Source organism: Gekko japonicus, unplaced genomic scaffold (genome assembly GCF_001447785.1).
Source record: "Gekko japonicus isolate JY-2015 unplaced genomic scaffold, Gekko_japonicus_V1.1 scaffold83, whole genome shotgun sequence".
Classification (NCBI taxonomy): Eukaryota; Metazoa; Chordata; class Lepidosauria; order Squamata; family Gekkonidae; genus Gekko; species Gekko japonicus.
In genome coordinates this window covers 1,130,324-1,145,446 of record NW_015168655.1, presented here as the reverse complement: position 1 = coordinate 1,145,446, position 15,123 = coordinate 1,130,324, and the positions used below count along the sequence as shown (strand labels likewise).

General features: G+C 42.1%; 1 protein-coding gene across 2 annotated transcripts in view; it reads right to left on the bottom strand.

The window, feature by feature from the left end:
* The window catches only part of AKAP6 (A-kinase anchoring protein 6), a 325,414-nt gene that overhangs the window by 25,367 nt on the left and 284,924 nt on the right, over positions 1 to 15,123 (bottom strand). The window contains exon 12 of one of the 2 annotated variants that reach the window (XM_015415204.1): positions 7,437 to 7,652. The exons of the other annotated variant lie outside the window; for it this stretch is intronic. Coding sequence (XP_015270690.1) covers positions 7,437 to 7,652 — 216 coding nt within the window. The remainder of the gene's footprint in view (positions 1 to 7,436; positions 7,653 to 15,123) is intronic. 2 annotated transcript variants of the gene reach the window in all.

The following is a 15,123-nucleotide window of genomic DNA, read 5'->3' as shown; positions in this document are numbered from 1 at the left end:
TTCCCCCCCAAGCGATTTTGAGTATGCATTGGGATGTAGCAAAATCAGCCCTAAAACAGAGAATGATGGACATGGAGAGACAGACAGATCTCGGTAGATGTCCTAAGTTTAGAGCCCCAGATTCTGTCAAATATCGCTTGCAACCCATGTCCTATTTATCACAGCTTGATACTCACAAGTTTAGGAAAACCTTCACATTAGCCTGATGTGAGGCTTTCCCCTCCGCGATGCTTGAGGGCAGATTCAAAAGGATCCCCACTGAATATAGACTTTTTCGATGCGGCTCAGGAGAGATAGAAACTATTGAGCACATGATGCTCAGATGTAACTGGTATAACAAGATCCGTGACAAATATATTACTCCTCTTATAACAGATATGGTGGGACAATCAGGTGCTGAGCAGTGTAACCGATTGTTCATTGATGGAAACCAGACAATTACCGAAACAGTGGCAAAATTTTGGGTAGCATGCTACTGCATCCGAAATACACGATCAAATATATAATAATAGTTGCCTAATAGTCTCTGTTTTATGTTCTTCTTTTACTTTATTATGCTCAACTGTATTTTTATAGAGTTTTATTTTACTGTCCTAAATTCAGTTATATGAATGTTATGAATGTTATATTTAAGTATGTGTGTTCTATGGCTTGTTGCCGTACTAAATGCCTGACTGACTGACTGACTTTCACACCAAAATGAAAACCCACATGTATATAGACTGAGAAGTAATATTGCCTTTGTGAAGATGTCCAAACCTTGAACTATGAAAGCATTACAGATCCCTCTTTCTGAGCTTCACATCACTCCACCACTTTCCAGCAAAACAGTAATTCACTTAGAATTTATCTCTAAAAATTATGACCAAAAGATCATATAATCTAAATGCCTAGCACAGAATAAAAGCTTCCACCTATCAGCCTGCCACATATCAATCCAGATAATTAATTCCACACCATTTTCTTGGAGAGAAGGATGGCCAGAACCTAATCAGAACAGTTATCATATGACAGACAGACAGACATAGCATATTAATAGATTTATTTTGTATCATGTTTCTAAGAACATGGCATAAATACTACATAAAATAAAAGAGGAGGAGAATGCCATGGATTTTACTGAACCAAACATAATTGTGGTTATTGTGTGCCTGAGGCAATGAAGTCACATGCTTTGAGAAAGTAGTGTCTTGTGGAGGGAGAACTGACTCCCTACCTCCTGGAGAGACTTGTCTTGGATGTCCAGTTAAGTGAAGAGGAGCAGGTAGAAAAAAGAAAAGAACTGGTCAGATAAGGAAATGAACCAATGTTGAGCTCTTGAAGCCTCTTCGTTTCTGTGGGACTTGCACAGAAATCATTCTTGATTTAACAAGCATAGGATTAAACAAATAGTTCATTTATACCCTGCCTTTCTCCCCAATGGGGACACAAAGCAGTGGCTTACATCATTCTCCTCTCCTCTGTTTTATTCTCCCAACAACCCTGTGAGGTAGGTTAGGCTGAGCGTGAGTGACTGTCCCAAGGTCACAGAACAAGTTTCCATGGCTTGGTGGGAATTTGAACCTAGGTCTCCTAATCACTACACCATCCTGACTCTGAATAACTCTGCATGGATTTTATTTATTTTCAGTTTTTATTGAGTATTTCCAATTTTAAAAACGGGGTAAGTGTTCTTATAAATAAACAAGCACTACCACTTAAGGGCAAAGATGTTATGTGTCATTAAAATAATGATTATAAATTATTATACCATTATGTTTTTAGTTCTATAAAATTGCTACCCATCCTGAAGAGTTTAAATGTATTGGCTAATTTTAGACAGCTTGCAGAGATGCTATGAAGACTGCCAGTGGCACACTCATAGTTACTGATGGTGAGCATTTTAAAAACTCAGGTAGGCAAACATCCACCCATCCCTGCTTTCAGGACTAAAAATTAAAATCTTCTTTCTAAGGAAAAACAAACAATTTCCTTGCAAAGATGCATTTAATTGATATAAGATCTAGTTAGAAAAAAAGAAATAAAAAGTCCCCAGGAAGGTAAACAGAGTTCAGATGTTTTATAGACCATCATTCTGAACCAGCAAGAGAGATTCACAAACAGCAGAGGCATTATGTTTGTGTCTCAATTAAAAAGGATGCTGGGTACAGAAAGTCCTCTGCATACAGGGTTGGGGAGGAAAAAGTGGGAGGCAAAAGCAGTGAGTGACATGGAAATGGAGGTATGGGAGGGTTGGCACCGTTCCTGCCCTGCTTGCGGTTGACATCACAGTGGGGGCATATTTTCGCACTCCCATCTGGATGCAGCCCTGTTCTTTAGATCAGGATGGAATCCTCACAAATTACACTCAAATGAAAACATCCATGCCACAGTGCTTCAGTGCTTCAGAAAACTACTCATTGAGTGCAAGCTCTTACAGTATGTAAATGAAGAAACCAATGTAAGGTTTAGGTAGTCTCTGGCATTAGTGGAACATGCCAGGTGTGAATAATTTCTGAAGGATTCAGAATCCCTTTCTTTTCTGATTTTCACACCAGTTTACAGAAAGAGGTCTTTATTCAGCAGTTCTGAACTCTCACACTTGTTCTTTACGTATTAGCTGTCACCTTTCAAAATAATTATTGAGACTGCAATTAGGCTATTTCAGATGCCTAGCACCCTTAGTAGGTCATTCCAATGTGTAGCCAAATGACAAAGTGATAATATTTGCCTCTTTCATAGATGGTTTTTCAAACTGTATGAGGAGCATTATTCCACCAATCCCCCCCCCCACAGTATACCAATAAAAAGGGGGGGGGGCTAAGAACAGGGAGGCTTAATTTAGGGCTAGCTCAAACTTTACAACGGTCTGTTTTCTTTTCCCTAAATGACAGCAAAGGACAAAAGGAAAAGTGGATGAGGATATTGGTTCAACAGCAATGCAGCATTTTCACCCATTTGTATTTTCCACGTTTGCTTTTCATTCATTATAAAGAATCTGGGATTTTTTCCCAACCTTTTCTGAAATGGTACTTTCAGCAACTCCTTTGACTTCCAAGAATAAGCATCCAAGAAAAAGGCTTCTGGAAAAGAGAACGCTTGATTTTTTAAAAAGTGAGCTGTCTCACCAGTGCAGAATTTTCCAAGTTCTTACAACTCTAATTAAAATGTGGTAATTGGTTATGTTACCTCAATTACCATGATGCATAGACATTGATGCAGAGCGACACCAATTGAATCCCTTGGGTGTTATACCCTAAGGCCATCCCATTTATTGTGGCCTTATTATTTTCAATTATGTGGCTGGATGTACAGCATGCTTTCAAAGCCAAAGCACATGGGAATTGTGCAGGACACATAGTACACTGTACTTACAGAAGCGCTCAGCACTGGACAAAAATTTGCCTGATGGAGAGGGGAGTACATTTCAAACCATTTGAATAAACTAAGTCAGGAATATTGCAGAGATCCAGATTCCAACCAGAGCATTCCAAACTCCTGAAGGTATCGCTTCAATGCATTTAATAGCTGCTGAGCTGGTTTATAAAGAAAGGGATGGTGGCTTTTTACACAGACCCCATTTCAAGGCAAGGTTAGAAAAATAATAGGTAATGAATTGAAAAGCTGATAAAAACTTCTTTTGGTAGAATTAGTTTGCATGAATCCCTGTAGCTAATAATTCTGCTTACACAAGCAGCTTCTATTTCATGAGTTCAAGAACTCTGAAAAGGTGAGGAACACAATACACATTTGGGCCAGGATACTTCTCACCTTCCTCTCAGAGCCACTTAGCTTAGGCCTCTATAACAAAGTTTGCATAGTGTATCCGCACATGCATGTGTTTTGTAAATGGTGCATGACTGCTAGATTGGCTGGATGCATATTATCTTCAGGTGTATGTCGCTTTTCTAATCAGGGTACAAATAGACTGTATGAAGTGTCAAAGCAGACCCTTGATCATATCTTCCAGTCTTATATTTTCCTGAGGATTTTGGTCAGTTCTCTGGGAGCCAAGGTAACTACAGTGAATATGGAACAGAGATGAAGAAAGACACAAAGACAAAGGCCACTCACCAACTTCAGATTTTCTAGTCAAATTTAATCTGAAGACCAGCTTTGCTTATTAGGCATGTTCCTCTCAGGAATGACATCTGATAAATATTATTGAACATTTTAAGGAATTCAAATATGTCCTTTGCTGCTTCTTTAGAATAGATTTTATATGTAGTTATCCATAGAAGAATACAAAATATCAAGTTTGAAGCCATGTGTACAAACAGTAGAACACGTATGCACAAATATCAAATGAAAATAAAAAAAATTCAGACCGGAAAACATCCCCCTAACTATTGTATGGGTTCCTACCTATAGTTTAGAGATGGCATCAAATTAGCCAGTAGGATGTTTGGGAATGACTTGAATGTGGAAAGATGGAAATTGATAGTGACAGGCAGACATGGCAAACAGAAGTCGGCTAGCAGATTGCTAGTTTAGAAGCACAATTTTCTGCAAGTCACCATTTGGGAATGACTGATGAAGACTAGAATAGAAGGAGTTATGGAGACTTTTTGCAGAGCTGAATACATACTGCTTAGAAGTTTTACAGGCTGTCAATCACAATAATTCAAAAATCCTTTTAACTTCATTAAAGGAATTAATTAAATGAAACAAAACTTTATGCAAATAGACTTTACAAAACACATGACTATTGAAAGAGTACGGAGGATTGTTTCAGAATGTTAAGAAATAGAGAAATCCTCTGCCTTTCTGAGCTAGTTTGACCAAATAAGAAACAACCCACCAAGACTTTGTCTTGCTCAGCCTACTTATCTAGTGTTGGAGAAGTCATGTTGAATCGACACGGGGTTTATTTTAGTTGTCTTAAGAAGTTTTTAGTTCTGCATCCTGAAAGGAAACTTTTACTAGATATTCAGGTTTTTAGAATATTCAACTCTCCTTTTATAAAAACAAGTTCTAAGCAATAGTAAATGACTGAAGGTAAGAAACAGCAAATAATTTTAAGAGACCTTTGTCAGAGCTACTAAATTAAAAACAAAAGAAGCTCTATTTTAACATAAACCTTGAAGGGAAGTGAGCAGTAGTAATAGGGTACCTTAAGGACCATGGAGACAAAAATGTACAAAGGAAAATGTTGGTATATGAATTAACAGACAGAAGGAAAAAGGAAGCAAGTCCTGTACTTCCATAACGCTTCTAATCAGCCAGGATAGTGTTTTCACTGTCAGTGACTCTTGCCAATACCAAGTCAGATGCCATCAGCGATGTAAACACATCCCATTTGTTTTCATATATTACAGTATACTGTGGACAACCTCAAATAAAAAAAACACACACTTGTTTCCAGGGGATACCATTCATATGCCAAGACTGGCACACCATCAAGTGCGGAGAGATAGGCAAAGCAGAGAAAACAGTCTTGGGATCAGCCCAAAAAATGACTACACAGGAACTGAATGAAAGGAAACGTTGTATATGCCAGCTTGGAATTGAAGGAGAGAGAGTCAAACTAAATTCACTTCCAAATAGAGTGCATCTGTTTTATCACATGAGAAACCCATAGATATAGTATGGATACCCATATTTTCATATTTACGTATGTTTGTAGCAAAGGGCTCCCTCAAAACAAAAGTAAACCTACAATTAAAGTGAAATAACTATACTGTGAGTTGCCATTTCTCAGCAGAAGGAAAGTTGTCTTCCCTGCCAGGTAAAAGGTAATTCAGTCCAGCAAACAAGTCTTGGTTACCCCAGGCAAAGAGGGAACAAAGCAGTGTGGAGCTTGTGAAGTTCTCTGGCATCCTGACATCAAGAAAACATACAGTGCTTGTAACACTCCCCCTACCTTATCTCCCAATCGATTCCTATCCAAATAGAGCCACAAGACTACTTCACTCCTGCTGCAAGAGCAGCACTAGCCTTTAATTAGCACATAGCGGCTTATTTAGAGTCACTACCATTACACGCAGCAGCAGCTCCCATGGAAAAGATGAGAGTGGGCTCTGGTTGCAGTGGTAGTTTACACTTGTGTTCAGCAGCCCGCAGGATTGTTTTCACAGTTGCCTCTTGCCTCTGCTCCAGGCACATGAGAATAGTATTTGTGAGTGCTATAAGGTGAAACTAAAGTGGCAACCAAACCAAACCAAAGCAGGTTGTTTGCAGCTGCTGATATTTCAACTGAAATAAAAACAGAAATGCTATTTATCCTCTCATTGCAAGCAGGTTCCAGTTACAACTGTTCATTGCACCTGAGGAGTAGAGTTTCAAGGGTTTTTTTAAGGGAGAAGTTGTACTGGCACATGTCAGCAAAGCTTTTAAATTTTAGAAAGTATGTCTCGGGACAGGATGAAGATATACTAAGTCAGACTGTTAGTCTACCCAGCTCAGTATTTTCTACCAGCAGAAGCTCTAGGGTTTCGGGTGAGAAAGGTCTCTTCCCAAATTTACCACTTCACATGCTTCAACTGGGAAAACATCTGCATTCAAAGCTCATGCCATACCACTGAGCCATGTACTTGTCCCTTTCTCTGGATGTTAGATGAGATTACGTGCAGAAAGAAGTGGTTTACAGCTGTGTTGGTCCAAAAATAAAAGCCAAAAAATACAGTCCATGTAATACTTTTTATTAGGGCCAACAAAATGACACATAACAGTATGCAACCTTTTCAGTTCACCAGAATTCATCATCAGGCCAGATGTTACAAACTTTTTTGGGAGGGAATAAATAAAACATATTTTTCAAATCATGCTCTTAACACATGATCAGGACCAGAAATACCTGCTTTTTTCCTTCCCTCATAATTTTAATTTTTTTGTTAGATATGTTCTGATGAGAAGTTCTGGTGAGCTCAAAAGCTTGTGTCACTGAGTTGATTCTAATAAACGGTGTTACATGGATTACAGTTTATCATTCTACAATTGAACACAGCATTAACAACACATAATTTATCCCTGCTCTTTGTTTCTACCAGTCACAGTGAAGGCTGAAGTAGGTGGGGAGAAGAGCATGAGCAGATAAATATATAGTATTGGTGGACATACAGAATGTTCATATCTGCATTACCGAGATTCAGAGAAGTGATCATACGGTATCATGCTATGACATGTGAGAACTATTTTACTCTAATTTGCAGAAAGGCTGTCTGTCCTTATCGGCCACTGATTTCCATTTTACATTCAGTGCCTAAAAAGGATTAGAATCTGTGCTGTTAAAAACATAGAACTCAAGAGTGTTTGCACAGCCCATTAATCAGTTGATTCCGCTGACAGGACCATTATAAGTTTTGAAAGACAGGTTCAGGAACCTAATTATTTGGCTGCAATAGCACCTTCAGTGAAGACATCAAAAGTAAGTTGAAAGAATTTTGTAAACATTTTGGAGGGGGTGACCCATATGGGCAGCTGGGAGAGGAAAATAATGTCAGGCAGATGTCACTTACTGAATCTTTTGACAACTTCTTCTGCAGCCTAGATTGCCATTGGACAGCTTGCATGACAATGGCTTCCCACCTTCTTTCAAGATTTACGATTATCAGCTGCATAGACTGGTGATCCGCATTCAGATTACAGGTCTCTTGGTCATCGAGGAGGTGCTGGCACAAGCGCAACACTGAGCCTACGCCCCGGCGTCTCTGCTTAATTTCACAGCAGAGAGACTGTGGACAGAAGAAGGGCCAATGTCAGTGCTCTATATATTCCACTATAATATAATAATTCAGTGGGAAGTTGTAGAGTCCAGTGAATGTTATATATGTCTGTTCAATGAAGACTCATACGACTTGTAATAGTAAAACTTTCTTCTTTATCCCAAGGAAGCATCTGTTTAAATAATGGGCTCCCATCAACATTTACTGTACTCTTTCAATATTTGCTGAGTAACTTGACAATGTCTTTTAAGACAAACAAACAAAGAAACAAAACCCTGTATGCATCGTTCCCATACAATTCCATACAGAGTTAGAAACCAATATGGTCCAAAGTCCAGGGTATGTATTTTGAACCTCTCTTAATCCAGGACTGCTTTATATGTTATGGAAGTAATGTGGTTGCTAGTGAGAACACTTCTCTGGGGTAAACACACCATGTAGTTGCTGTAATGTCTATCTATGATGGCATGTCCATATGTTTGCAGAAACTTCATGAACATAAGAGGATGGAGGCAACTTTGGCTGATTCTTCTCCTCAGTCATTTTGTTCAAAAGTCTCCCCCAGATCCCAAAATCAGCTTTTTAAGGGCCCCGGTCACACAGGCAGGAAACCGCGGGGGAGAAGCGTGGCTGTTTGCCCTGGGGCAAACTACTGTGCAGGTACGCGATCAGACCTCCCATGGAGGTTCTGTGGAGGTACCGTGGAGGTTCCATGGCAAGGGAGAGGTGCTGATCACAGGACAAGCCGGCGCGCAACGAAGAAGCGCGCGCCGCGGCAAACTGGGGTTTTTTTTTTGTGTACACGACAAATGCGTATGCTCCGCTGGGTGCGTGTGCACATCCACAGAGACTTGGACAAAAAACCCCACCTTATTTGCAAGGGGACATGGGCGGGCGCCGGATGCCACCGGAAACGCGATCAGACGCCCGCCCTTGCCCTGTAGTTTCCGGAAACTAGTACCTCCGAGGTACTAGTTTTTTGCCACGCAGTTTCGGCTGGAAACCTCGGTTGAGCCACGGGAGTGCTACGCTTCCCAGATGTGCTGGTGAGATCGCGCCCGGAAACTCCGCCTGTTTTCCATCTCACTTGTGTGGCTTCTGTTCCGTGTGACTGCAGCCAAGAATCAGCAAAGACTGTTGGGGGAAAGGGAACATGGGAAAGAGCCAGTGCCCTCCCTCTGTGGGTCTTTTTGTCTGTCCTACATCCCTTTGTTCCTGTTCTGCTCTTTGCACATCTGCAGCCAACATTACAGTGTGTTAAATATTTTTAGAGCAGAAACATCAAGGGGGAATATGCCACAAGTGCCTTGGAAGATGAATCCTTCTGCCCTGCCCCCCTCACTGTGTTTCCTTTACTGAGTTGCCATGGATGTAGTATACTGCTTCTGCCATATCATAGTATGGAAGACTTGTTCACATTCAGGAGCTTACCAGGCAATTTAAATTGTAACTTGACAACATCTGTTTCTCTCTGCAGGATGCTACAGATGAAAGTACATAACCCCATGAGAAAAATCTAAGTTATCACCCCAGCATTTTAGGTTTCTTTTTAGGGAGGATGGGGGGGGGGAGAATTACAGTTAATATGAATGGCCTTGTGACAAATATCAGAGCAGTTTATGGTTTCTGGTACCTGAAAAACAACATCTATACTGCTGATGTTATTTACAAAAGAATGTTCCAAAGACAATTTAAAGATACTGAAATACTGCTACTAGTTAAAAATAACAAGGAAATTAAATGCAGAAGTTTTGTACATAAGAACAGTATTTGTTTCCTGATCAAATTTTTCACCCATATATGGTAAATGCACCTAATGATGATACGAGCATATCTATGTTTATGTCTGTGTATCTAATATCTTTATTTCTAGTATCTTTATTACTTTTATGTCTATGGTTAATGGGAAAGTGATTCTTAAACTGAAAGTCTTCAACAGAAATTATGATTATATCCATAAACATAGCTGAATTACTTACTAATCAGCTTCCACTTGCACAATTGGTCTGTTCTAACATTTAACAGATTGCTTATTAATGAACAAGGGTAAACAAGACAATGCAATCTCATTGAGAATGGGTATTTTAATGCCTAAAAGTATTTGTGTTCAAAATGTTAATCCTGATAAGGCTTCATTAGAAGATGTCTTAAAATGATGAAGTGCATTTCATTGAAAAGTACACTGAGCCGTATATCAGCAGGTGGACATTTCTTGCAGATGTTCCACTTACTGAAAAAATGCATTCTATAACTGTTTCAATTGCCTAACTCCTGTAATAGTCAAATTTTCCATTATTTCTGTAATGATGTAATGCTGTGCTTTTTCATAATTCTGAATTTTACGTGCTGAATGATAAATTTCAAAAGTGCTATTTATGGCAAAATAAACCCAGGTTTTTGTGATTCCTTTTATAGTAGGACTGCATTTTCACATGTTCCCTGAACTTACCCTTGCTTTCCTGGGTTCATTACTCTTTCCATACATAGCTTTTGATATACACATGTATTCACTTCTTGAGGCAGTTAAGTAGCCTAATGCTATACCAGGAAAAAAATCAGGCACTGAAAGGCTTAGTAAACAAAAAACTTTAAAAAAATAATAATCAAATTTCAGGTGTCACTACTATGAGACAAATGTTGATCTTTATTAAGTTAAACTGGAGCTATGAGCCTTCTACAGTTACATAACATTAGAGTAGGTCACAGAAGATTCATCATCTCTTGGTGTGAGTTTGGCAATGAATATATGTACATACCAATGAATTAAACACTGGTTCAACCAATATAGTTAAAAGCCCACTACCAACTTTAAGACTAACAAACCTTATTGTAGCATAAGCTTTCAAGAATTATGATGCTACAACAAAGTTTGTTAGTCTTAAATGTGCAACTGGGCTTTTTACTACTTTGCAGCAACAGACTAACATGGCTAACTCCTCTGGATCAATGTTCAACCAATGAAGCACTTGTCTTCAAGTTTCCTAGATGAAAATGGCCATGTACAGTCCCCCCACCCATTATGTCCCTGTTCCACGCAAGACCACATTTAACTGGGAACAGTAAGTATCGCAACAGTTTCATGGAGACTGTGAACCCATATGCAAAACTTCTCTGACCACTGTGAAGAGGCAGAATGCTGTCCAGAGTGACCTTCTAATGCCAGTTTCTTCAGAGTTAAGCAACAAATAGGAAAATGCCCCTCTGAATTAAATATGGTGAGAGCATTTCCAGCAGCCCCACTATACTATAAATGACACACCTGTCATCATGATTCTAAGACGGAACTCTCAGAACGCTCTCTACAGGGCCACCGCCATCAGCAGCCAGTATGGCTTGGAATCTGCTCAGAACTTTACAACTATTACTGACACTGAGCCTGGGCTATTCCTCTTCTTTCCAGTCACCCTATCCAGGGCCATAGCCAAGATTTTTTGTTTTGTGGGGCAATTTCTTTTCTTGTGGGGCACCCATTATGCTTACACTTATACTTAAAAATAATAAATAACTGGAGATTTTGGGAGCACGAGGTTTGGAAAGGGGAGGGACTTCATAGAGTTCCCCTGGAGATCAGGTGTAATGCCAGGAGATTTCCAGCCACCACCAAAGATTGGCAACCGCAGGAGAGAGAAATGGGCTTTCCCCCACCATCACCAACCTCACCCCCGCCTTGGAAAGAGATGGGAGAGAGAGAGAGATTGGCTTCCCCATCACTACCACCATGCCTTCTCTCACTCTCTTTCCTCCCCACCCTCCCAGCAGCGGAGAGGCTGGGGAAGGAAAGAAAAGTTGCCCTGCTGCTTCTGTTCAGTTTCACTCCCCCAGGAACAGCCTTAGGTTTAACAGCTGATCTGAGGGGAGTGAAACTGACCAAAAGCGGCAGGGCAGCTTTCTTTTCGTTCCCCAGCTCCCCACAGTGGTGGGGAGGCTGGGGAAGAAAAGGAAAGCTGCCCTGCCACTTCTGGTCAGTTTCACTCCCCTCCTTTCATCTGTTAAACCTAACAGCTGGTCCGCAGGGAGTGAAACTGAACAGAAGCTGAAGAGTGGCTTCCTGTTCTTTCTCCAGCCTCGCAGCTGTGGGGCTAGGCGCACTGGGGATGGGGGTGTCTGGCATCATCAAGGGCAGGGCTCATGGGTGGAGGGGCTTCACCCCAAATGCCCCATCATTCTACGAGCTTGACCCTATCTTATTTTCTTTCTCTTTGACCACATTGTACAGTAGGAGGGAGAGAATGAGAAGATACTTGGTCCGTCCTTGTGACCTATGGCTCTGCTGTTGTTTCCAGCCAATGTTAAGTGTGTCTGTTTCATGTGTCTTTCTGTCTCAGCCCATTTGCTTGCCTCTGTGCACATGCCAGGGCTTAAGATTCTGATTAACAATCAACAAACTCGTTATTTATTTACACAATAAGCAAAGCTAGCTTGCAAGCTAGCGTGTATTAGTCCTTTATTTAATCTATATATATGAAAGACTAAACTAATTTTGACATTAAAGATGAAAACTGTGCTTTTACTGAAATGTAACATTTTAGGCAATTTAGGCAATGCAAGTGACATCACAGAGGTCCTGAGGCAATACACATAGCTGGTGGGTGGGGGTGGCACGCCCAACGCCCAGGACCTGCTGATAGGACAGGTGTCAGGTCGGGTGGCCCCAGCTTCCCATGCTCACCACTGGCCCACCCCCTCCACCCAGCAAGGACCACCACCCTGTGGCACTGCAAACAGGACCCAAGAGGAGTCTGGGCCCCAGCTTATATTTTGTATTAAGTGTTTCAAAGCTGAGTCACAAGGAAGGTCATTATCAGTCATCAGAGATTATCAGTTTGGTCTAATATCTTAAGTAATATATGAGAGAGCCTTAAAAACACACAGCATTAGATTCCGCGTAAAATCTCCACTAATGGAAAAGGGATTTCCATCAGTGACATGGCACTTCCTTGCTTCCCTCCTTCCACTGCAACCTAAAATACACCCCAAGTACTGCTCCTGGGGGACAGGGGATCCCCAGGACCAGCATGACTGGGGGAGTGTGATGTCTGCTGCAGGAAGGGGGAATCAGTGAAAACTGTTGTTGGATCTAACCTGTAGGCTGAAATGGTACTCTGAATCCAACCACAACAGCATCGATTTAGGCAGAGAAAATATGGCTGCACTTGGTTCACACGACATACGTTAACACATTTTAACTTTAAGAAATATTGAGATATTTTTGCTATTCTTTTAACATCAAATGTTATCACGTGAATTAAAGCTATATACACACACACACAAGTGGGGACCCACAAGAAACTTGTGGAAGTGGATATACTGTTCCCCCCCACCTTTGTTTCCTCCCCTCTCCCTGACTTCTCTGTCTCTTACTCTTTCTCCCTCCCGCCACCTGTTCTCTTACTCTTTCTCTCCTCCATACCTGTCACTTCCTCTCTCATTCTGCCCCTCACCCCATAACTCTCTCTTTCTGCCCCCATCACCCTCTCAGCTACCCACCTACTTCCTTCCCACAGCAACAGAGGCAGCAGTGGCTCTCCAGGAATCACAACAGATCATCCAACTACAGAGTTCAGTTCCCCTTAGGGTTGCCAGCTCCAAAGTGGGAAATTCATGGAGATCTGGGGTTGGAGTCTTGGGAGGGTGAGGTTTGGGGAGGGAAGTGACCTCAGCAGGATATAATGTCATAGACTCCACCCTCCAAAGCAGCAATTTTCTCCATGGAAACTGATCTCTGTAATCTGGAAAGCAGTTGTAATTCCAGGCAATCTTCCTCACTTGGAGGTTGGCAATGCTAGTTCCCCTAGAGGAAATGACTGCTTTGGAGGGTGGCGTCTATTGCATTATACCTGTCTGAGGTCCCTCCCCTCCTCAAACCTGACCTTTCCCAGGCTCCATCTGTCAAATATCCAGGAATTTCCAACCTGAAGTTGGCAACCGTATCTCCTTCCCACCCAACAGCCAACCTATCTTTATCTGTCCCTCTGTCAGAACCAAGTGGCCAGGCCAATGAGAGTCATGTAAGATGGGTGGTACCAAGTCACCCAGAGGGTGCTGCTGGGCCTAGAGTTGCCAGCCTCCAGGTGGGACCTGGAGATCCCCCAGAATTACAACTGAGTGCCAGACAGCAGATCTGTCCCTTTGGAGAAAATGGCTGCTTTGGAGGATGTGCTCTACAGCATTACACCATTTATATATTGAGAAAGAGAGAGAGAGAGAGAGAGAGAGAGAGAGAGAGAGAGAGAGAGAGACAGACAGACAGACAGACAGACAGACAGACAGAATTTCTCATGGAAATGTGGGTTTTTTTCTGCCTTAGCATTCCTTCCTCATAGCTTCTGATGGCCTTGCTTTGAATCCAGGCTAAGTTTTCCACTAACAGAAGGCAGTTTTCCACTAACAGAACTTTCCTGCCTCTCCTGCTCCAGCCCATTAATCTCCCTGAAATTCTGCTCCTGGGGAACTCGGGACCTCTCGGAATGGCATAGAGGCAAAACAGGGCTCTGCAGCAGGAAAAGGGAATTAGCAGAAATTACCTCCCCTTCCGTTAGAGGAAAATTTTGTCTGAATCCAACTCCTTGTCATTAACATTGCTTTCCTTGTACTGTATGTATGTGCATGTAACATTTAATTGGTTTAAGAAGCTTCCTGAGTTTTACATTGATTGGCCAGCATATTTTTAACAGTTTTATTATTTTGCTATATGTAAATATTTATTAGGAACAGTAGACAGTGCTGCTAGAAAACCCAGCTGTGTTAAATAATGAGTGCTCAACTTCTGTGTATATCCAGACACATTTGTTTCAATGAGGTATTCTGATTATATATCCAAGGAGCTCAGGCTGGTGTGCATGACTCCACCCTCTTCCATTTTATCATCACAGTAACACTTTGAGGTCGGTTACGCTGAGAGAGGGTGATTGGCCTAAGGTCACTGTGGCAGACAGAAGGCTATCCTGCCCCTGAAAGGTAAAACTGACAACCAACTTTTCTCACATGAGCCTATGGGAGTGCTGTTCCAGCATCCGAACACCTTTCAGACGGAGGATGGCATGTTAGAGGGAAACACAGGAGGAGTCAGTTTTGGGTCTGCCTCAACAAGACAGCAAATAGTTAAAAGGGTAGCTCTTCCCGGTAGTGTGGCAGAATGGTTTAACTCTACCTCTGGGACACAGGCCCGTAGCCCACGTGGGGCCCTGGGGGCCCGGCCCCCTTGCGTGGGTTGCGGGCCCCTCCCCTGACCCTCGGCTCCCCTCCCATGGCCTCGCGGGAGGGAGGGGTGGCGGCAGCACGTCGGAGGGAAGACGGGGCGGGAGTCGGGACTCGTGCTGGCAGCCAGCAAGTCCGGACAGCGCGGTCCCCCTCTGAGCCTCTCTCCCCCCTCCCCCAGAGCGGCGCGGCACCGGTGCTTCTAGTCTGAGGGCGGCTGGCCTCCCGGCACTTCCTAAACCCCTCGCCCCCCGCAGCAGCGCTCACCGCGACTCTCCAATCC